The sequence below is a fragment of the Crinia signifera genome, chromosome 6 (genome assembly GCF_055691185.1).
Source record: "Crinia signifera chromosome 6, ASM5569118v1, whole genome shotgun sequence".
Lineage (NCBI taxonomy): Eukaryota > Metazoa > Chordata > Amphibia > Anura > Myobatrachidae > Crinia > Crinia signifera.
The window spans coordinates 216060368-216082859 of NC_139222.1; the positions used below are offsets into that span (position 1 = coordinate 216060368).

The following is a 22492-nucleotide window of genomic DNA, read 5'->3' on the forward strand; positions in this document are numbered from 1 at the left end:
AGCAACTCTACATTCTATTATTTAACCAATTCTCAATCCAATTATAGTGATTTCCTCCAGCAGTTAAACACTTCAGTTTCTACAGTAACTCACAGGAGGTTATATATCCAACATATTTAAATAAATCACATCTAGTAGCTGGCCTTAGCTGAAGTGCAGAATGACGCCTTCATAAAAATGTATACAAGCTGGTAAAACAGGTCTCCGACTGCAGATTTTTATCACTGTCCCCTAATGTAACACTGGAGCATGAATGCCATCACTTACCAACTAAAACCTTATAACTGCATGGGTATGCGTGACCCATCACATTACACTGGTTTGAAGTTAAAGAAGTAGAAATAACTTCTTACCAAACAGACTGTTCACTTAGTAACATAGTTATTACGGGTATCGGTCCCTGGGTCGACAATGTATAGGTCGACAGTCACTAGGTTGATCACTAGGTCAACACCTAAAAATGGTCAACATACCACATGACATCATTGACCAAAGGTCAACATGAGTTTCTCTTTTAGACCGACGTGGTTCATACTTTACCATCCAAGTGGGCATAGAGTGAGAATATAACAGTGTGCCGAGTGTGGCGAGGCCCCATGTCTAAAGCATGGCAAGTGCAGCAAGCCATGCGAGGGGACGCATTACACTTATACAGCGTCCATGTCGACATAGACAACAAAAACCACAAAAATCCGTGTCAACCTTCTGTCAATGTCAACCTATGGTATGCCAACCCCCCTATACCATAACCGCTATTATGGGGGTTTGGTCGGCACAAGCAATAAGTTGACATGAGTTCTTCACACCAAGTGGACAGAGTAAAAGGTCTGTACACAGTGTGATTCTCTTTACATTCAATCAGGATCGAGTCGTACAGCAAGCGAAACACATCCGATTTGACTATATAGTACAGATTTGTCATACACTATATAGTCTTGCCAGCACAGTCTATTTGCCCATACAATCACGATCTAGTGGAGACTCTCACCGACAAAGACGGCTGTACATGCGCCATTCGAACTAACTCTCTATTCAATTTGGACTATATAAGAAGTGACCCTTAATCACACCATGTGTACACCGTATTAGATCATAGTGTGCCAAGTGTAACAAGGCATCGTGCCAGAAGCATGGCAACAGGACGTGATACACTTATGTAGGGTACACACCAGGACGACCCGCTCACGATGCACATCGTGAGCGGGTCGTCAGTGTCTCGTCCGACCCGCTCACGGTGACGCGGGGGGGCACGACCAGCTCACGATGTGCACCGTGAGCGGGTCCGATCCGATGGCGACCCGCACCCGGCTGTATGGTCGTCATTGAGATCCTACCTGCAGCAGACTAGATTGTGGGGATCGGGCCCTAGTCGTCCTGGTGTGTACCCAGCATTAGACACCAAAAACCCATGAAAAAAAAAAAAAACCACACACCTCATGTCGACCTTTTATATGTCAACCTAAGCTACGTTTGCCTTTTTGCCATGTGCCAAACTATAGTCTGATCCTAATTGTCAACTCTATGACCCATACCATTATTGTTAGTTTGAATACTAACAAAAAGAGGATGATAGTGAGGTCTGACATCTGCTTCTTCATCACAATACTTGTTTTAATGAAACAGAATTTACTTTAGATATTAAAACATAACTCTCAAAATCACAAGATACTGTATTTAATTTGACAAGAGGCCTAGTACGGCTTTCCTGTTTGTTCTTTGGTTTCAATCCCATTTCATTCATTTATTTCGTATGCACATGTAATTACTGAGGGTCATTTATAAAGCATAGAAGCACGGTGAGCTACAGTAGATACATGCATATGCTTTTCCCATTTATATAAAAGTATGCAACTTTATTCTAGGAGTGGTTTTAAGCTGGGTACACCATCTAAAATTGCATTGATAAAAATCACACCTGTGTACACATTAAACTATCTCCTGTACAACGGCACAATGTATTGTAAGATAACACTGCAACGGCCATGGAATCGTCCCATTGATCATGCAGTATATTAAAAAGGACCGGGTTTTACCAACTCTGTCCTCAAAAGACAATCTAGAAAGTTTGAAGGAACCTACTGTAATAGTGATCTTTTGATTTTTTGCATATATTTTCTATTGAAAACAGATAAATGGGGCGCATGCAATAGAAAAAGATATCCAGAAGAAGGTGCGTAATATGAGTGTGCTTGTGCCAAACAGCAGTTAGAAAGATGGGTGGTCAATCCCTGCACAATAAAGCAAAAACCGTTGAAGGACTTTTAGAGCCTGAGCAAAGAAATACCAACGTGAAAGAGGTTTCGCCATTTGGACCACCTACCCAATATTCTGAGGAGGGAGAAAGGAAAAATTCCATTGTATGGAAATTTACAAGAATCACTCCACTACTGGTGGATACAAATGGTGACTATCATTTCCAATATGATTTACTACTAGTGCACAGCCGCAGCCCAATTATTACTGCATATCTTATTTGTTGTAATTGATACATTTAATACAATAGGTAAATAAAACACAATTTGCATTGAATTTGCCACATGCCTGAATTCTTTAGAGCAGTTACCATACTTTCTGTTTTGTTTTTTTCAAATGGGGTGCATTGTACCATTTTTCCAAAGACCTAATGCTTAGCCAGAGGGTACGACCCATCACTTTTTAGCCAATAGAATTTCTGCAAAGTGATGGGTTGTACCCTCTGGCTAAGCATTAGAGTCTCTGTAGAAATGGTACCATGCATCTCAGGTTTCTGTTTTGTCATTAAGAACTAGCTGTGGCGTAAAGAACAAGGAGTCTCGGAAGTTCAGGTATGGTCCCCACAGAGTCCGGTTCTCAACATCGAGTCTATCTAGGATCACATGGAGGCAGAAGGATTTAAAGCAAGTCTACATTCACAGAAGATTTGTGGTTAGTTCTCCAAGATATGTGGAACAACCTGCCTGCTGAGTTCCTTCAAAAACTGCCTGAAAAGTGTACCTAGAAGAATGGAGTCTGCTGTAAAGGCAAACAGTGGTCACACCAAATATTCATCTGATTTATATTGCTCTTCTGTTCAGTCACTGTGCATTATGTTCATTGATCAAAATAAACTATTGGATACTTTACATTTTTCAAAGGTACATGGTAACCATATCTCAAGCTTCTGCTTTAGACGACAAAGAATTTTTTTGTTAAAACCCTTTTGAGTGTAAGAAAGCAAAAAGCTGAAGAATAGCAGTTGGGAGCTGAGTGGCTGTTGCTTTATTGCTCTGCTTTATCACTTGATGACTACATACGCCCTTATGTTCTTATTGCAACCTACTGTACTACTTTTTCAAAATCTCGACAATAGATATAATTGATACTATACAAGCCTAGAGAACAGAGACTACTGAAAATCCATAAGGTATCTCCTTGTTTGGTTATCTCAGTCTTTTACAATGTTCTAATTCCAGTTCTTAGTTTTGAGACACCGCTGGATATGCAGCAACAGATTTTCTCTTTAACAGACAGCAACCTCGCACTGTTCTGCACCCTTTCTGTATCAGAGCTCATACTTCAGCCAGTGTGCTTCATCCTATGCAGAATGGCAGAGGGCAGCGAACATTCACTGATGGTAATCAGATGCTGCATCTTCGGACACAGCACTCTCATCACAGATGCTGGGAGGAGGAGTCTATTTCCTATAGACGTCTGCATTTTAGTTATACAATATTGCACAGCCACTTCCCTGCAGCTGTGCAAATCCGGCCTTATTTACAGACCCTAACATTCCATATTTTTGGCTTGTACCTACTTCTCTTTTTTTTCTTGTGGGTTAGATGTAAGCACATGCCTGATGTTTTATGGAATACACAGGAATTGAAAAAAAAAAATTAACAAAAAAGAGCTCCTTCACATCTGTAATATGAGCGATAGATTAGAGAACCATGACATTTATGATCCATTCCAGTCAGGATTCAGGAGAAGACATAGCACAGAAACAGCTCTGGTATGTGTGCTCAATGATCTTCTAAATGCAAGGGATAGAGGAGACTGTTCAATCCTAATCCTTCTTGACCTCTCTGCAGCATTTGACATCATTGACCATGGGATTCTAATTGAGCGCCTGAAGAATTTCTGTGGCCTAGGTGGCACAGTCCTTAGCTGGTTCAAATCATTTCTTGCTGGCAGGTCACAGAGTTTCATCGGGAGTATACTCATCATCACCAGTGCCGCTATATTGTGGTGTCCCACAGGGTTCTGTACCATCTCCCATGCTTTTTGCAGTATACATGCTTCCACTGGGTGACATAATCAGGCGTCATGGCCTGGTCTACCACTGCTATGCAGATGACACACAACTGTACCTGTCCTTTGCTCCAGGCACCGATAACACAATGACAACCTTAAATGGCTGCCTAGCTGAGCTCCAGGAGTGGATGAGTGCCAGTTGGCTGAGACTGAACCCAGATAAAACAGAAGTCCTGATGATAAATCACAGGACAAGACGGCAGCATACACAACGGACAGGTCTTACGCTGGGGGGCATAGTACTAAAAATCTCTGATCATGTGCGGAATCTTGGTGTTGTCATGGATAGTGGCCTGACACTTAAACATCAGGTGTCAGCCACAATCAAATCGTCATTCTTTCATCTGAGAAACATAGCCAGAATCAAGCACTTAATTCCCTTAGAAGACCTGCCTAAAGTCATACATGCATTTATATCATCACGAATAGACTACTGCAATGCTCTCTACCTGGGTCTGCCAGCAAAATAATTGCACCGCTTGCAGCTGGTACAAGATGACACCACCAGACTATTAACTAACCAGCCCTGTCCTGCCACATAGCTCCCATTCTCTACTCCCATCACTGGCAACCTGTGAAATGGCAAATCATTTTTAAGATTGGCTTACTCACTTTCAAGGCCTTACATGACCAGGTCCCAAGGTACCTGCAGCAGCTTCTGATTCCTTACTGTCCTACTCAATTACTACGATCCGTTGAAGGACTACTAACATTACCCAGAATCTCCCTGAATTCATCTGGTGGTCGAGCTTTCAACTTTTTTTTTGAGGTGAGTGTATACCCATTGGACCCTTTCTTGATGTCCATATACTTGGTGAAAATTATGTGGTGAAGTTGTGGTGAAGCCTGGGGAAAAGATACCTTTACATGAAAATAGGGCCTTGTATACAGGTCAGTAACGGATATTTGCCTAGTGTTTTGAAGAAGTTTTCCAAATCGATGTATCAGCATTTTATCGATTGAAAAGGAACATAAAGATACCCTTACGTGAACATAGGGACCCATTTAGAGGTCAGTAGGGATCTTTGTGGTTCTCATCTTGATGAAATAGCTTCAAGCAACATAAAAGACCTGATCTAAAAGAAAATTTAATTTGAGTAGAGATAGCGCTGAAGTGTAGATTCATTTTTTGGTGGAGCTTTCAACTTTGTTGCGCCAACTTTATGGAACTCCCTTCCTCACACAGTGCGAGAAGCCCTCTCTGTAGAATCCTTTAAAAATAGACTAAAGATGTACTTATTTACTCAAGCATTTCACTGACTTCTACTGTTAAGCTTGTTTGTATTTTGAGCTGTAAAGACAATGGTCAAGCACTTTGTGTCCTGTTGGGAGAAAAGTACTATATAAATATCATTATCACTACATTAAATCACCAAGACCAGGAAGAGCCAGGGCCGCTCCTCTGAAATCAGATACATGCCAGCACAGTGTATGGCAAAGCTGCAACTGGTGGCAAATTAGGTCTTTATTTCCTGGGATTTTTACATGATTGTCCATAAATCACTTCAGACTCAAACTGGTTTATATAGTGCTGTAATATAATGATGAATTAGCAGAACCCATGTGTTTTATTCTCCAGTGACAATTGTGATTACTTTGCAAGCAACAGTTTGTACCATGGATAAACACACACACACACACACACACACACACACACACACATTATTTGATCCTAGCCTTTGACCCCCGCTAGTAGTTTCTTGGGTAACAGAACATTCTCTAGGTGCACTGGAGTACTGTGACTATTATTTTACATATAATATGATCTCCAATTTAAAATCAAAACCATTACCCATAACAAATATTGGCATTTTTCTTCTAAGGGATGACTTTGCACAATGGAAATTAACCCCTTACAGGATTGAGGACATTTATTTTTGGTTACATTTACTGCCTCTAATATAGAACCTATTGGAATTCCTTATATAGGGGACACTGCTGCTGAGACATCTTGCGCCATAGTCCGTTCTGTGACTTTCTGCCAATGCTACAAAAAACAATTCCCTGGCATACAAGTGTGCAACTTAATGGCCAAGGGGCTCAACCACGTTATGCATCTTTAGATGCACCATGAAGACTTGCACCAGCTCCATCCGTGTATGGCCTCCATTGTAAGCATTTATGTTTGCCGCCAGTCATGCGACGCTCCAGTGACATGCCCATACTAGTGTGGATCACCAGGTTTCTGAATGGTCACCTCCCAGCAATTATCTAATACCACCCAAAGCATTTAGGTGTTGTGGTGAAAGGCTACTGCACTATTACACCTTCATGTCAGTACCTGACCAGTTTGATCCCAAGGTATTAGCCACACTGCAGGAAGCCATTGGCATGTCCATGCACTGGAATTCCAGAAGTCTGGAACAATGCACATTGTTCCATATGTACAATATCAATAGGAGTAAGGAGAACTCCCTAACCCTATAACAGGTCTCAGTGAAAAGCATGCCCTTTGCAAGAGGTACATTTCATAATGGTTATACTGTATGTGTGTTTTGTAATATATCACTCACACACACACACACACACACACCACTGGAGAGCTGCAATAACTTATGAAAATAATGGTTTCATGGAGAAGCGGGCACCCATAGCGGCCAAATGTATTAAACCCCACCCCCCCACCCCCAATAATGAGAGCAGTTATTCCCTGCGTGATCGCACTTTCCCCCCAGCCGGCTGTAATGGGCATGTGCAACATCTCGCTATTACTGCGAGATCTCCAGCACAGCCTGGAGACGGCAGCACGGCAACGGTAGTCCTGAGCTGGCGAAGCAGCCGGGGCGATTTAACGCAGAAATGAACTTAACGCTGATTAATACATCTGCCCCTTTATGTATTATCTCCCAATAGGGCAGATGTATTAAACCTGGCGAAGAGATAAACTTGAGATAAAGTGTAGATAAAGTGGAAGGAGATAACTCACCAGCCAATCAACTCCCAACTATCATATTTCAAACACAGCTGATTGGTTGGTTGGTGCGTTATCTCCACTTTAGCTCTTCTCCAGGTAGGGTTAATACATCTGCCTCATTGTATTTAAAAATGTAACAGACATATACATCCATTGACTGCATTGTGTAAACACAAACTCCTACAGCATGGCAACTGTAGATTCCCATGTTCACAACGGACAGAAGCCACAGGTTTTTAAAATGTGGAAGGAGAATGGTGGTCAGACAGGAAATACTAAACGTACTATTCTCTGCCATCTCCATGTAACACACTACTAATATCCCTACAGAGCCAACTCTTACCAAGTTATTGTTTTGCTAGTTTTCCGCGCACACAAAAACATGCAAGTAGGATGCACGCATTGTGCAACATTTTATCTACATCGGCTCATGAAAGGATCACCACCACCGACCACATATGCATACTAAAATACATCTCTGAATCAGACCTGTACAAATGTTGCCAGTGCTTTCAGTAATAAATCTAGTCCCTTATTTCTTTAGTACTGTTACAATGAATATTGTTGGGCTTGACACCAAGTTATCATGCCATGTCTCGTTCAGCCAATTCTGTTTAAAGGTTGTTATTAATAAAGGTTTTTATTCTCTATGGACCGATTCTTTACATCAAGGTTACTAAATTTTTATTCAATCATCAGATTCTGCTCCACTCTATAGCACCTGGAACATACCATAAACATTTTGGCGGAAGCCAAGCCAGTGGTCTGTAGACTTCATATCATAATACCCATCAATTTCACTGGCTTCTTAACTAAATAGCCATAATTTACTCCATACCAAACATGATGGCTAAATTCCCAGACATCTAGTCACAGTGGGAAATAAACAAAATTCAATTCATGCAACAAAGTTCCTTATTTGTTTGAACCAGACATTTATAGGTTGGCAAGAATTAAAAGTCCATGCATAGAAGAGCCCTCACCTGCATCTCCTTGTCAGAATATTTCTGGGGGTTCTTGCTGCCCTGACTCTTTTTGCGCAACTTCTTCAGTTCCAATTGACACTTCTCCAAGGCATCCCCTTTGTTTTTTTGCTCCACTTGGTATTTTTTCAGAGCAGCCTGAAAGGTAAAAAAGGATAAAATTAGGATTTAAAGGCATAAATTTGTTAAATCACGGCAGCAGATAGAAGGGGCCAGATATAATAGCCGACAAAGTTTTGGCGGCCGTGTCAAATTTTTATTTTAAAGGGGCAATCATTTACAAGGTTTTGTCTTGTAAATGATTGCCCTTTTAAATAACAAAATAAATAAATAAAATAGATTACATCTGGGAAACTAATGCTGTGTACACACGGGGGCAATAGGGGCTATAATCGCTGGGAATATGGTCGCAGGTGACCATATTGCCAGTGATTGGAGTGCGCACCAGCGATAAATCGCCGGGTGCGCGCTCCCGTTTTCTGCCCCATTGTAATCGCTCCTGCGACCAGCTAATTACCTCTGCGGCTCCCCCAGCAGAGGTTCCTTTTCATCAGCGACCATCTCTGGTCGCTGATGCAAAGGAGACACTGGGCAATATATTGCTCAGCAATATATTGCTGAGCAATATATCTCCCCCCGTGTGTATGGGGCTTTACAAAATGCAGTCCAATTACAGACATAACCATACTTAAAATAAATAAATCTATACCTAAAAAGCAATGTATTTACATTTAGGAAGAGTTACAGGAGGACACGTAGAAAAAAATACAACGCATATAAAAAGACTGAATTGCCCAATGTCAAGAATATTCTAGACCAATGATGGCTAACCTTGACACTACAGCTGTTGAACTACACATCCCAGCATGCCCTGCATCAGTTTTAGCATGGCCAAATTGTAAAACTGTAGCAGGGCATGAGATGTGTAATTCAACAACAGCTGGGGTGTCAAGGTTAGCTATCACTGCTATAGAGGATCCTAATTCTAGGGATTTTTCCAGAGTAGGCCACCACCTAGATCATGGGTCTTCAAACTGTGGCCCTCCAGATGTTGTGAAACTACATGTTTCAACATGCATTGCCACATTTTTTCCTATAGGAGCATGCCAAAACTGGAGGGCCACAGTTTGAAGACCCATGTTCTAGATGTCCTGATTTAGTGGCAGGCCACACGATTTGATGAAACAAAGATGTTGAGGTTTGTCCAGAGTAAGTGTCTTTATCTGATTGCGGCGTCCCGCAGATCAGATGGTGGATGGTTGATTGCAATTTATTCGGGTACCCCTTTTAGACGTCAATATGGGTGTCTCGAGTTTTCGGGAGGGGGATGGGAGGTGCAGTATAGGGGTGCCAGTACGTTGGGAATGTCCAGTATGGTGCGGTGCTGCACACGTGTGATACAATACAGTGTGTCGCAGCCGCAGTGATCTGGACTGGTTCCGGGTGTAAGAACAGCAAGTGGATGCACGTCGCCGTAGTCAGGTAGCTGACTTGTGCGCCGTGTCCTCTGTGCTGCCTGGGATCCCTCCTGCCTCACGTCACCAAGCCCCGCTTCCTACTTACCGATTCTCCACGATTGGTGCGTCTTCTGCTTCGCTCTCGCCGACGGCTTCTGACAGGTCACGCTGACTCTTCAATCTCTGCTGCCGGGAGATGGATGGTATGCAGCGCGGGGTGATCGTCCTAAAGTGCTTCTCAGGGTATGTAATTCCTCAACGCGTTTCTGCTCATTAGAGCCTTCTTCAAGGAGGTTGTTTCCGTCTGGTGCATTGTGAGTTTAAATCTCCCTCTTTATCATTTCATTGGTCCGTGTGCCTGATTGTTCATTGGCTCAAATAGCTGTCAATCTTCATTAGTTACTTGATTTCAGATGTGTATCTTCATTAGTTACTTGATTTCAGATGTGTATCTTCATTAGTTACTTGATTTCAGATGTGTATCTTCGTTAGTTACTTGATTTCAGATGTGTCTTGTAGCTTGTTAATTTGTCAGTTTAAAAGGCTACATTTCTTGTGAATACAGTCTTGTTAGTGCAATACAGTCTGTAACACCTCTGTATTGTTATGGTGTTTCCAGCTATAGGCAGTAAAGCTATTTAATTGGAATTAGTGTCCAATTGGGGATTTCAAATGAGGTGCAGTAATTGGCAAGGTGTCTAGTTTTTACCTTTCCATTATTTTGATTTTATTTCTATTTTTTCCCAATGATGGCTTTTACCTCATTGTCCAGATTAAGTCCTCTAGGTGCAAATGTTTTTAGATCGTACATCCATTTTAATTCGGACTTATTGATCTTATGTACATAGTCTCCTCCTCTCCAGTTAGGCTGCACTAATTCTATCCCTATAAATCTCAGGGATTGTGGGTTGCTGTTGTGATGTGTTCGAAAGTGGTTAGATAGGTTATGGTCCTCATATCCTTGTTTGATATTTCTGATGTGCTCGTATATGCGGTCTTTCAATGGTCTCGTAGTACGGCCCACATATTGTTTATGGCATGCACATTCTAGGAGGTATATAACCCCCTTGCTGTTACATGTGATAGTCTGTTTAATTTTGTGGACCTCATGTTTAGTTTGAGATTTGAAGGTGGGGATTGATTTTGTTGATTTCTGTTTCTGATTTTTGCATCCTACACAGTGTCCGCAGTGATAAAAACCTTTACCCCTTGGGTTTCCGTCTATTGTGGTTTGAATTTTTGATCTTGGTGGAATGTGGTTACTGGTTAGTTTTTGTTTTAGGTCTGGGGCTTTTCTGAATGTTAGTTTGGGTCTTGGGGGTATGTGGTCGGCTAGGACCTCATCCTCTAATAGTAGCGGCCAGTGTTTATTTAGAATTTTTCGTAATTGGATTGATTGGTTTGAATACTGTGTTATAAAGTGTATTTCTTGCATCATTGTGTCTTTATTTTTGTTTTTGTACTTGAGTAGGTCGCTTCGGTCTGTTTGTTTTATCTGTTGGAATGCTGTGTCGATAGTTGTATCGCTATATTGTTTATCCTTAAACTGTTTGGTCAATTGGGCCCCTTGTTCTAGGTAATCTGACATTTTTGAGCAATTACGTCTTAGTCGGGTAAACTGGCTTTTTGGTACTGAGTTCAGCCAGCTTGGGTGGTGCCAGCTTGTTGATAAAATATAGCTATTAACATCCACCTCTTTTTTGTAAGTTTTTGTGTGTATTTGATGGTCCTCTATGTGGATGCATAGGTCTAAAAAATTGACTGTTTCTTTACTGTAGTTTGTGGTAAATGCTAGATTATTGTCATTAATGTTCAACTGTGATATGAAGGTTGTGAGTGATGTCTCATCTCCCCTCCAGATGAAAAACAGGTCATCTATGTATCTGGTCCATAGCACGAGATTCGCCTCCAGCTCGCACCTCCCCCAGATGTATTGATCTTCCCACCAGCTCATAAAGAGGTTTGCGTAGCTGGGGGCGAATCTCGTGCCCATTGCAGTCCCTGTGGTTTGTAGGTAGTAGTTGTTCTCGAACCAGACATAGTTGTGTTTGAGTATGAATTCTATACTGCTTATGGTGAAATTTATCTGTTCTGAAGTGAGTTGTGTGTCCTGTGTTAGATGGTATGTTGTGCTCCTTAAACCTTGGTCGTGATCTATTACTGTGTAGAGTGCTGTGACATCTGATGTAACTAACCAAAGTTCATTATCCCATTTGATGTTTTGTAGTTTGTCCAGAATGTGTGTAGTGTCTCGCAAGAATGATTTCTGTTTGTAAACGTATGGTTGTAGCAGAGTGTCTATGTATTTGGATAGGTTTGATGTTAATGAGTTTATCCCTGATATTATGGGGCGGCCTGGTGGGTTTGATGGATTTTTATGGATTTTTGGCAGATAGTAAAAGACTGGTGTCACTGGGTGGGGTGTTTGTAAAAACTGTTGTTCTTGTTGGTTCAGTATGCCTGCTGTGAATCCTTTCTGTATGTGTAAGTCGAGTTCTTGTTTAAATTTTGTTGTGGGGTCCTGTTTCAGTTTAACATATGTGTTAGTGTCTCCCAAGATCCTATGTGACTCCTTTAGGTAGTCACTTTTGTCTAGGACTACAATCCCTCCCCCCTTGTCCGCAGGTTTAATTATCAAAGAGTGGTTGTTTTGTAGATCCTGAAGAGCTTCAGTTTCCTTCCTGGTTAGATTGTTTCCCTGTGTCTTAATGTCAAGATGTTCTAGATCTCTCTCCACCATTTTGATAAAACTGTTGAGTTGTGAGCCTTTCATGTGACTTGGAAAGAAGGTGGATTGTGGTTTCAGGTTTGTATGTATGTATTGGTCTCCTGGGTCTGTGTTTCTTAGTGGTGCTGGAATTGTGTTGGAAAAGAATTTTTTTAAAGTCAATTTTCTAGAGAAATTGTGTAGGTCTAGATAGGTCTGAAATTTGTCCAACTGTTTGGTTGGAGCAAATTTCAGGCCTTTGTCCAGAAGCTTTTTGTGTTCAATGGTCAATGTGTGTTTGCTGAGGTTAAAGATCCCCTTACCTATTTCTGTTTGGTCTGTCTTGCCCTTTTCTTTGTTGCACCCTCCCCTACACCCTCTCCTAGTTTTTTTGTGTTTCTCTTTCTTGTTAGTGTTTTTATCAGCGGGGGTATTTTTGTTTTTGTTTTCCTGTGTTTTACCCCTAAAAAATAGAAATAAAATCAAAATAATGGAAAGGTAAAAACTAGACACCTTGCCAATTACTGCACCTCATTTGAAATCCCCAATTGGACACTAATTCCAATTAAATAGCTTTACTGCCTATAGCTGGAAACACCATAACAATACAGAGGTGTTACAGACTGTATTGCACTAACAAGACTGTATTCACAAGAAATGTAGCCTTTTAAACTGACAAATTAACAAGCTACAAGACACATCTGAAATCAAGTAACTAACGAAGATACACATCTGAAATCAAGTAACTAATGAAGATACACATCTGAAATCAAGTAACTAATGAAGATACACATCTGAAATCAAGTAACTAATGAAGATTGACAGCTATTTGAGCCAATGAACAATCAGGCACACGGACCAATGAAATGATAAAGAGGGAGATTTAAACTCACAATGCACCAGACGGAAACAACCTCCTTGAAGAAGGCTCTAATGAGCAGAAACGCGTTGAGGAATTACATACCCTGAGAAGCACTTTAGGACGATCACCCCGCGCTGCATACCATCCATCTCCCGGCAGCAGAGATTGAAGAGTCAGCGTGACCTGTCAGAAGCCGTCGGCGAGAGCGAAGCAGAAGACGCACCAATCGTGGAGAATCGGTAAGTAGGAAGCGGGGCTTGGTGACGTGAGGCAGGAGGGATCCCAGGCAGCACAGAGGACACGGCGCACAAGTCAGCTACCTGACTACGGCGACGTGCATCCACTTGCTGTTCTTACACCCGGAACCAGTCCAGATCACTGCGGCTGCGGCACACTGTATTGTATCACACGTGTGCAGCACCGCACCATACTGGACATTCCCAACGTACTGGCACCCCTATACTGCACCTCCCATCCCCCTCCCGAAAACTCGAGACACCCATATTGACGTCTAAAAGGGGTACCCGAATAAATTGCAATCAACCATCCACCATCTGATCTGCGGGACGCCGCAATCAGATAAAGACACTTACTCTGGACAAACCTCATCCCCCTGAATTAAGGAGGACGAGCATACCCCCACAATCCAGCTTAACCAGGAGACTGATCTCCCAGGTTTGACAGGACTGGCTACAAGCCCGTCGATCAAATTTGGAGATTCTGGTACTGTTTATGAACATACACTAGCACTCGCTACTGTATCACTCTGGATTGTTTTATTCTTTGTTTTTTATTATTTTTTGCATTCTTTTCATAATGTATATCTGTTTGGCATCATGATGTCTTACTTTGCACTGTATATATACGTTATCACCAAGTAAAATTACCCAACTATAACTTTGTGATCCATTTAAATACGCATAGGGACCAAGCTCAACACAAAAAAATCCTTTTTCTATGTACCATTTAACAGGAAGGCACAGTCAGACCTTCTAGTGTTTTGCAGCTAGTCCACAACAGTAACACTTGGTGCGCAGGTATACCACAACCTTTACATCTCGTATACCTCTGACTGGATACCGGCAGCAAGAGTGTCACATGGGCCTGACCGACATAAGAAAGAATAGGGACCAAAGGGCACTTGAAGTTTTCTCCACACTGACAGAAACATACCCAACACAGGAATTAAATAACAATTTCTGCGACACCTTCCTAAGACTAGAAAAATTAATCAACAAAGAAACAAAAATATGGTGGGACACAGAAACACTTAAACTGTATAAGGATAACAACACTATACCAAAAGGCCTACGGATAAAGAAAATCCCATCACATAATCTAGAAAATGAAGCATTCATGAAGGACTGGGAAGGGGTACTCAGAGACTGCTCAATGAGACTAATAGACTTACTCATTGAGGACAATAAAACTAAATTGACTTCACTAGCAACAGAGATAGACCAACTAGACAAAAACCTTGACCCATTCAAAGACAGTCAGGAATTCATCACACTAGCAGACCTGACCTCTACAAGACTAACAAGAGGAGAGACCCTACTAATAGAATCCAAAAAAAAGAAATTTATTAGAGACAGATTCACAGTACAACCAGAAAAGAAAAACCCCAGCATCAAAAACACTCAAAAACAGGCTAGAGTCATACAAGACAAATCAAAATTAAGATCCAGCCCAGTCTATAAGAGACTCAACCTTACGTACCAACAGTACATGACATCCCTTCACAACCAGAACAACCGAACAATAAAAGTTGCAGCAGAAGTAAACACAACACTTGACGAGACAATAAACTCACTCCTATCTGAGCACTCATTTTCCATACATGAAGTAGAATCTGAGACAGAAGACAATCTCCAATACAGCAATCTAGCAAGACTGTCACTAAAACAAGGGTGGGACTCCAGCAGCAGATACTCAATACTAGAGACAGATTCAACCACAAATCAGGGCACCCCAAATAAACAACCCAATCAAGAACTCATTAGCAATCAAGACACCCTAGAGACCAACAAGGACTTGGGGACAGACACATCTGACAACCAACAAACCCCACCTAGCGAGAGAACAGACACACAATCATGTGCCACCCTAGCACCCCTTTTTTTAGGGGTAAAACACAGGAAAACAAAAACAAAAATACCCCCGCTGATAAAAACACTAACAAGAAAGAGAAACACAAAAAAACTAGGAGAGGGTGTAGGGGAGGGTGCAACAAAGAAAAGGGCAAGACAGACCAAACAGAAATAGGTAAGGGGATCTTTAACCTCAGCAAACACACATTGACCATTGAACACAAAAAGCTTCTGGACAAAGGCCTGAAATTTGCTCCAACCAAACAGTTGGACAAATTTCAGACCTATCTAGACCTACACAATTTCTCTAGAAAATTGACTTTAAAAAAATTCTTTTCCAACACAATTCCAGCACCACTAAGAAACACAGACCCAGGAGACCAATACATACATACAAACCTGAAACCACAATCCACCTTCTTTCCAAGTCACATGAAAGGCTCACAACTCAACAGTTTTATCAAAATGGTGGAGAGAGATCTAGAACATCTTGACATTAAGACACAGGGAAACAATCTAACCAGGAAGGAAACTGAAGCTCTTCAGGATCTACAAAACAACCACTCTTTGATAATTAAACCTGCGGACAAGGGGGGAGGGATTGTAGTCCTAGACAAAAGTGACTACCTAAAGGAGTCACATAGGATCTTGGGAGACACTAACACATATGTTAAACTGAAACAGGACCCCACAACAAAATTTAAACAAGAACTCGACTTACACATACAGAAAGGATTCACAGCAGGCATACTGAACCAACAAGAACAACAGTTTTTACAAACACCCCACCCAGTGACACCAGTCTTTTACTATCTGCCAAAAATCCATAAAAATCCATCAAACCCACCAGGCCGCCCCATAATATCAGGGATAAACTCATTAACATCAAACCTATCCAAATACATAGACACTCTGCTACAACCATACGTTTACAAACAGAAATCATTCTTGCGAGACACTACACACATTCTGGACAAACTACAAAACATCAAATGGGATAATGAACTTTGGTTAGTTACATCAGATGTCACAGCACTCTACACAGTAATAGATCACGACCAAGGTTTAAGGAGCACAACATACCATCTAACACAGGACACACAACTCACTTCAGAACAGATAAATTTCACCATAAGCAGTATAGAATTTATACTCAAACACAACTATGTCTGGTTCGAGAACAACTACTACCTACAAACCACAGGGACTGCAATGGGCACGAGATTCGCCCCCAGCTACGCAAACCTCTTTATGAGCTGGTGGGAAGATCAATACATCTGGGGGAGGTGCGAGCTGGAGGCGAATCTCGTGCTATGGACCAGATACATAGATGACCTGTTTTTCATCTGGAGGGGAGATGAGACATCACTCACAACCTTCATATCACAGTTGAACATTAATGACAATAATCTAGCATTTACCACAAACTACAGTAAAGAAACAGTCAATTTTTTAGACCTATGCATCCGAATAGAGGACCATCAAATACACACAAAAACTTACAAAAAAGAGGTGGATGTTAATAGCTATATTTTATCAACAAGCTGGCACCACCCAAGCTGGCTGAACTCAGTACCAAAAAGCCAGTTTACCCGACTAAGACGTAATTGCTCAAAAATGTCAGATTACCTAGAACAAGGGGCCCAATTGACCAAACAGTTTAAGGATAAACAATATAGCGATACAACTATCGACACAGCATTCCAACAGATAAAACAAACAGACCGAAGCGACCTACTCAAGTACAAAAACAAAAATAAAGACACAATGATGCAAGAAATACACTTTATAACACAGTATTCAAACCAATCAATCCAATTACGAAAAATTCTAAATAAACACTGGCCGCTACTATTAGAGGATGAGGTCCTAGCCGACCACATACCCCCAAGACCCAAACTAACATTCAGAAAAGCCCCAGACCTAAAACAAAAACTAACCAGTAACCACATTCCACCAAGATCAAAAATTCAAACCACAATAGACGGAAACCCAAGGGGTAAAGGTTTTTATCACTGCGGACACTGTGTAGGATGCAAAAATCAGAAACAGAAATCAACAAAATCAATCCCCACCTTCAAATCTCAAACTAAACATGAGGTCCACAAAATTAAACAGACTATCACATGTAACAGCAAGGGGGTTATATACCTCCTAGAATGTGCATGCCATAAACAATATGTGGGCCGTACTACGAGACCATTGAAAGACCGCATATACGAGCACATCAGAAATATCAAACAAGGATATGAGGACCATAACCTATCTAACCACTTTCGAACACATCACAACAGCAACCCACAATCCCTGAGATTTATAGGGATAGAATTAGTGCAGCCTAACTGGAGAGGAGGAGACTATGTACATAAGATCAATAAGTCCGAATTAAAATGGATGTACGATCTAAAAACATTTGCACCTAGAGGACTTAATCTGGACAATGAGGTAAAAGCCATCATTGGGAAAAAATAGAAATAAAATCAAAATAATGGAAAGGTAAAAACTAGACACCTTGCCAATTACTGCACCTCATTTGAAATCCCCAATTGGACACTAATTCCAATTAAATAGCTTTACTGCCTATAGCTGGAAACACCATAACAATACAGAGGTGTTACAGACTGTATTGCACTAACAAGACTGTATTCACAAGAAATGTAGCCTTTTAAACTGACAAATTAACAAGCTACAAGACACATCTGAAATCAAGTAACTAACGAAGATACACATCTGAAATCAAGTAACTAATGAAGATACACATCTGAAATCAAGTAACTAATGAAGATACACATCTGAAATCAAGTAACTAATGAAGATTGACAGCTATTTGAGCCAATGAACAATCAGGCACACGGACCAATGAAATGATAAAGAGGGAGATTTAAACTCACAATGCACCAGACGGAAACAACCTCCTTGAAGAAGGCTCTAATGAGCAGAAACGCGTTGAGGAATTACATACCCTGAGAAGCACTTTAGGACGATCACCCCGCGCTGCATACCATCCATCTCCCGGCAGCAGAGATTGAAGAGTCAGCGTGACCTGTCAGAAGCCGTCGGCGAGAGCGAAGCAGAAGACGCACCAATCGTGGAGAATCGGTAAGTAGGAAGCGGGGCTTGGTGACGTGAGGCAGGAGGGATCCCAGGCAGCACAGAGGACACGGCGCACAAGTCAGCTACCTGACTACGGCGACGTGCATCCACTTGCTGTTCTTACACCCGGAACCAGTCCAGATCACTGCGGCTGCGGCACACTGTATTGTATCACACGTGTGCAGCACCGCACCATACTGGACATTCCCAACGTACTGGCACCCCTATACTGCACCTCCCATCCCCCTCCCGAAAACTCGAGACACCCATATTGACGTCTAAAAGGGGTACCCGAATAAATTGCAATCAACCATCCACCATCTGATCTGCGGGACGCCGCAATCAGATAAAGACACTTACTCTGGACAAACCTCATCCCCCTGAATTAAGGAGGACGAGCATACCCCCACAATCCAGCTTAACCAGGAGACTGATCTCCCAGGTTTGACAGGACTGGCTACAAGCCCGTCGATCAAATTTGGAGATTCTGGTACTGTTTATGAACATACACTAGCACTCGCTACTGTATCACTCTGGATTGTTTTATTCTTTGTTTTTTATTATTTTTTGCATTCTTTTCATAATGTATATCTGTTTGGCATCATGATGTCTTACTTTGCACTGTATATATACGTTATCACCAAGTAAAATTACCCAACTATAACTTTGTGATCCATTTAAATACGCATAGGGACCAAGCTCAACACAAAAAAATCCTTTTTCTATGTACCATTTAACAGGAAGGCACAGTCAGACCTTCTAGTGTTTTGCAGCTAGTCCACAACAGTAACACTTGGTGCGCAGGTATACCACAACCTTTACGAAACAAAGATGTTGGCAACTTCTTTATTATTTCACCTGTGCCAGGTGTTTTAGGGTCAGTACGCACCAAAAAATGATACCAACCGGAATGGTTTCCATGGAAACCATAATGGAAAAAAAAAAAAAATCAGGCACACCGCATTAATTCTGTATGACCGATCGCAGGTCACATGCAAGGTTGCCCCTCCTGCTTCTGCCCTACCTAGTCTTAGGACAGCACAGCCAATAAAACTTGGCGCCAGGCATATCAATAAATGAGGGAACAGTGATTGTTCCTTTGTTCATAAAATCTTCATGGTGTGTACCAACAATCTTGAATGATCCAGGGTGAAGATTCGTAGTACCCAACCTTAATATCCTTATACTCAACTAAATTGCCTCCCAGTTACTGTATTCAGTATAGAATAGTTCTTAATGCATACTGAAGTAATTAAGAAAAAAAAAGGACATTTACAACAGTTTTTGCATATTAATAAAAATACTAATGACTCATAAAGGGGGAAAAAAAAAAAATCAAAGACTTACATTTAAATACCTGGCATCCAACTCCACCTTCTGTTCAAGTTGAGTGAGTAACTCATTGTGAAAAGATTTCAGCTGAAAACAAAACAAGCACCTGTTATGTTGCATATTGGCTGGGAGACGTAAATGAGAAAGAAAAGTCCAACATCATGCGCTGTATGCATAGAACTAAACTTGCATTAGGTTCACCCTCCCCAAGAGCCCTTCTGCACAATGCAGCAGGTCAGTATGAAAGAAGGCGTTCGGGAGGGAGACAAACAGTGTATTTACGGCCAAATTCAGGTGAGACGCCCAGCTACAGTGTTTGCACCATTTTCCTGCTCTTCATGCATGTATACAAAGATTCTGGGTGAAATTTAATAGGCTGAGAGATTCAGAAAGTGAGAGATTTGGAAAAAAAAAAAAATACAGTTTTTTTAAAGCGGCGATCTAGCAAACTGTTTTTTTACATTGCAAAAACCAGTTTGATTTTTGAAGAGTAAATGATTGCCGCTTTAAAAAAACCTGGAGATTTCTTACCAAATCTCTCACTTTCTGCTTCCAACCAGATGAAGCAAAAAAGGCACAGCTAAAGTCATTTTCTTTGCTGGCGTAAACTGCATTTATTCCACCATTGTTATCCTTACTTTACCCAAGAACAGCATGTTCTCTGCTAAACATAAGTTGCCATGCGTTACCCAGCTATGTTGCTATGGACCGAATATTAATTAAAACCCCATTCATTGGTTCAGTGGGTAAGATTTGATAGTTATTGCTTCAATTAGGCATTTAAAAACACTGCAGGATTCCAGAGCTGAAAAGGGTCAGTGAGTGTGCCAGGTTCTAAGCTGCGGGAGTGCAGGACAGGAATAAGACTCCGTGACAGGTCTGCCCGGAAGGATAAAGCAAAGTGTGACTGACTGATGTGGAGAACAGATGGATGTGCATACGGATGAGCGCAGACAGATAGGCAGGTGGAAATCTAGGGATGGTAGAGAACTATGTAAATAAAACTGACAGGGCTAACGTAGGGCCCCAATGCAGGATTGTCACACACACACACACACACACACACAAAGATCTCGAAATGTGCAACCCAAACCTTCTGGAGACATTACAGGAAGAAGTCTTTTTTAGTGACAATAAGTCATTAAATTTATTCAGGGAAAAAGTAGATTGACAGATTTCTTTAATTATTTGAGGTTGATCACTGAATATTTGTTGCAGAAACGATTGTTCGATATTGAGCCATTTCCTGCCTAATGCCAGAGGCTCTGTTCTGCGGGGACGAGAGCGATTCAGCAGCATTGTGGTGGTTTCCACTGTACAGAGAAGTGGATAGAAAGGGCCAGATGTACTAAGCTTCAAAAAGAAGTGGAGAGTGATAAATAACCAGCCAGTCAGTCCTACTGACTGTCTGTTGATCAGTCAAGTAGGGGAGCCATACTGCTGAACCTTGTTCTACACTCACAAGTATATAGTGACAGCTGGAGGAAGTGTAATATCTAGACTGTGGGCCAGGTTGTTAGGAGAAACTTTCCCTGACGCTCTTGCCATTCTGCAAATTCAAACTATGTTCTCACCTCACCTGTTGATAAGAGTAGCCCTGTGTGCTAGAGAGGAAAAAAAAAAAGTGGTTTCCAAACTGGGCTGGCCATGGTCACCAAATGATAAATGGAAGAAAGCCAAGACTAAAGTACCTTATTCAGGTTTGTTCGCATGGCCCGTTCGTTCGCACGGCCCGTTCGTTCGCACGGGACCGATGTGGTCTGTACACGCAGCCGCATTTCTGTGCGTATACCAGGTGAATGCTGCCATGGCGAACAGACTTTTCCCCGGGCGCATGTACCCAAATAGCGGGCAGGGGGACTCAGCGAATTGTCACACCCATGGGAATACCCAGCAATTCATGGGCGCTCCAAGGAAAAGGCTGGGTGTTCACATGGAAATTGTCTTGTAACGTGGGTACCGGGGGCGGGCAGCTGACATCACCGGATGTCAGATGCCCGCCCAGTTCCTGCTGAATGGTCACGCATATTTAAGGTTACCGGAGAATAACCTTAGATGTGCATGGGCCTTCCACATCATTCGAACATGCGCGGCATGCGAGGGGGGCGTATTGGCATACTGCATCTTGTGGACTCGCAGGGCAGCAAATTCACAGCCTTGCGAATCAACCAGAATAACCCCCAAGTTTCAGACTGAAGCTTAGCCAATATGACCGTTTCAGGAGTTATCTTGAAGAACCAAATAACTTACCATTTCCTCCAACTGGTTCTGAATCTGCCGGTGTACCTCTGCCATCTGGAAGAGAACATCCCCTGATTCGGCAAGTAATGATGAAGGAAAGGCAAAACATGGAAAGAGAAATGTGGGTTAGAGACCAGTTCATATTACATTGCAGTCTTCATGCAGGTAAGAGGAATGAGGAGTCTAGTAGACTAAATACTGGAAAGGGAATGGAAGGGATGAGTAGTCAGGCCTTGGTTAATTCTGGACTGGAGGAGGATAGAGATACATATTTTGTTCTGATGTGGTATTCAGGTAGAATGAGAAGTGTATTGAAGTACTTCTAAGCAAGATGCTACATTTCAAAGCATGCAGATGAGTAGCAGGGAGCTTCAGATACCTACATGCTGCCTCTTCTGAACAGGCAATGCGATAAAAAGGGAACAAAAGACCAAGGTGAGCATCAGAAACTATTATTCTCTTCCTGCGTTACTCCTCGTGGCGCATGGCACCAGCGGCCTGTGACCGTGGGTTCCTAAGTGCACACAGACTCAACTAAAGATCA

At 41.8% G+C, this 22492-nt stretch overlaps 1 protein-coding gene across 11 annotated transcripts in view; it reads right to left on the reverse strand.

Moving 5' to 3' along the window:
* The window catches only part of BAIAP2 (BAR/IMD domain containing adaptor protein 2), a 199357-nt gene that overhangs the window by 73224 nt on the left and 103641 nt on the right, over nt 1-22492 (reverse strand). For all 11 annotated transcript variants that reach the window (XR_014444596.1, XM_083148820.1, XM_083148825.1 and 8 more), the window contains exons 4-6: nt 21958-22019; nt 19723-19794; nt 8167-8304 (exon numbers count right to left, since the gene is read on the reverse strand). Coding sequence is in view for 10 of the 11 variants with exons in the window: in XM_083148820.1 (XP_083004946.1) it covers nt 8167-8304; nt 19723-19794; nt 21958-22019 (272 nt within the window). In the remaining variant the exon portion in view is untranslated. The remainder of the gene's footprint in view (nt 1-8166; nt 8305-19722; nt 19795-21957; nt 22020-22492) is intronic.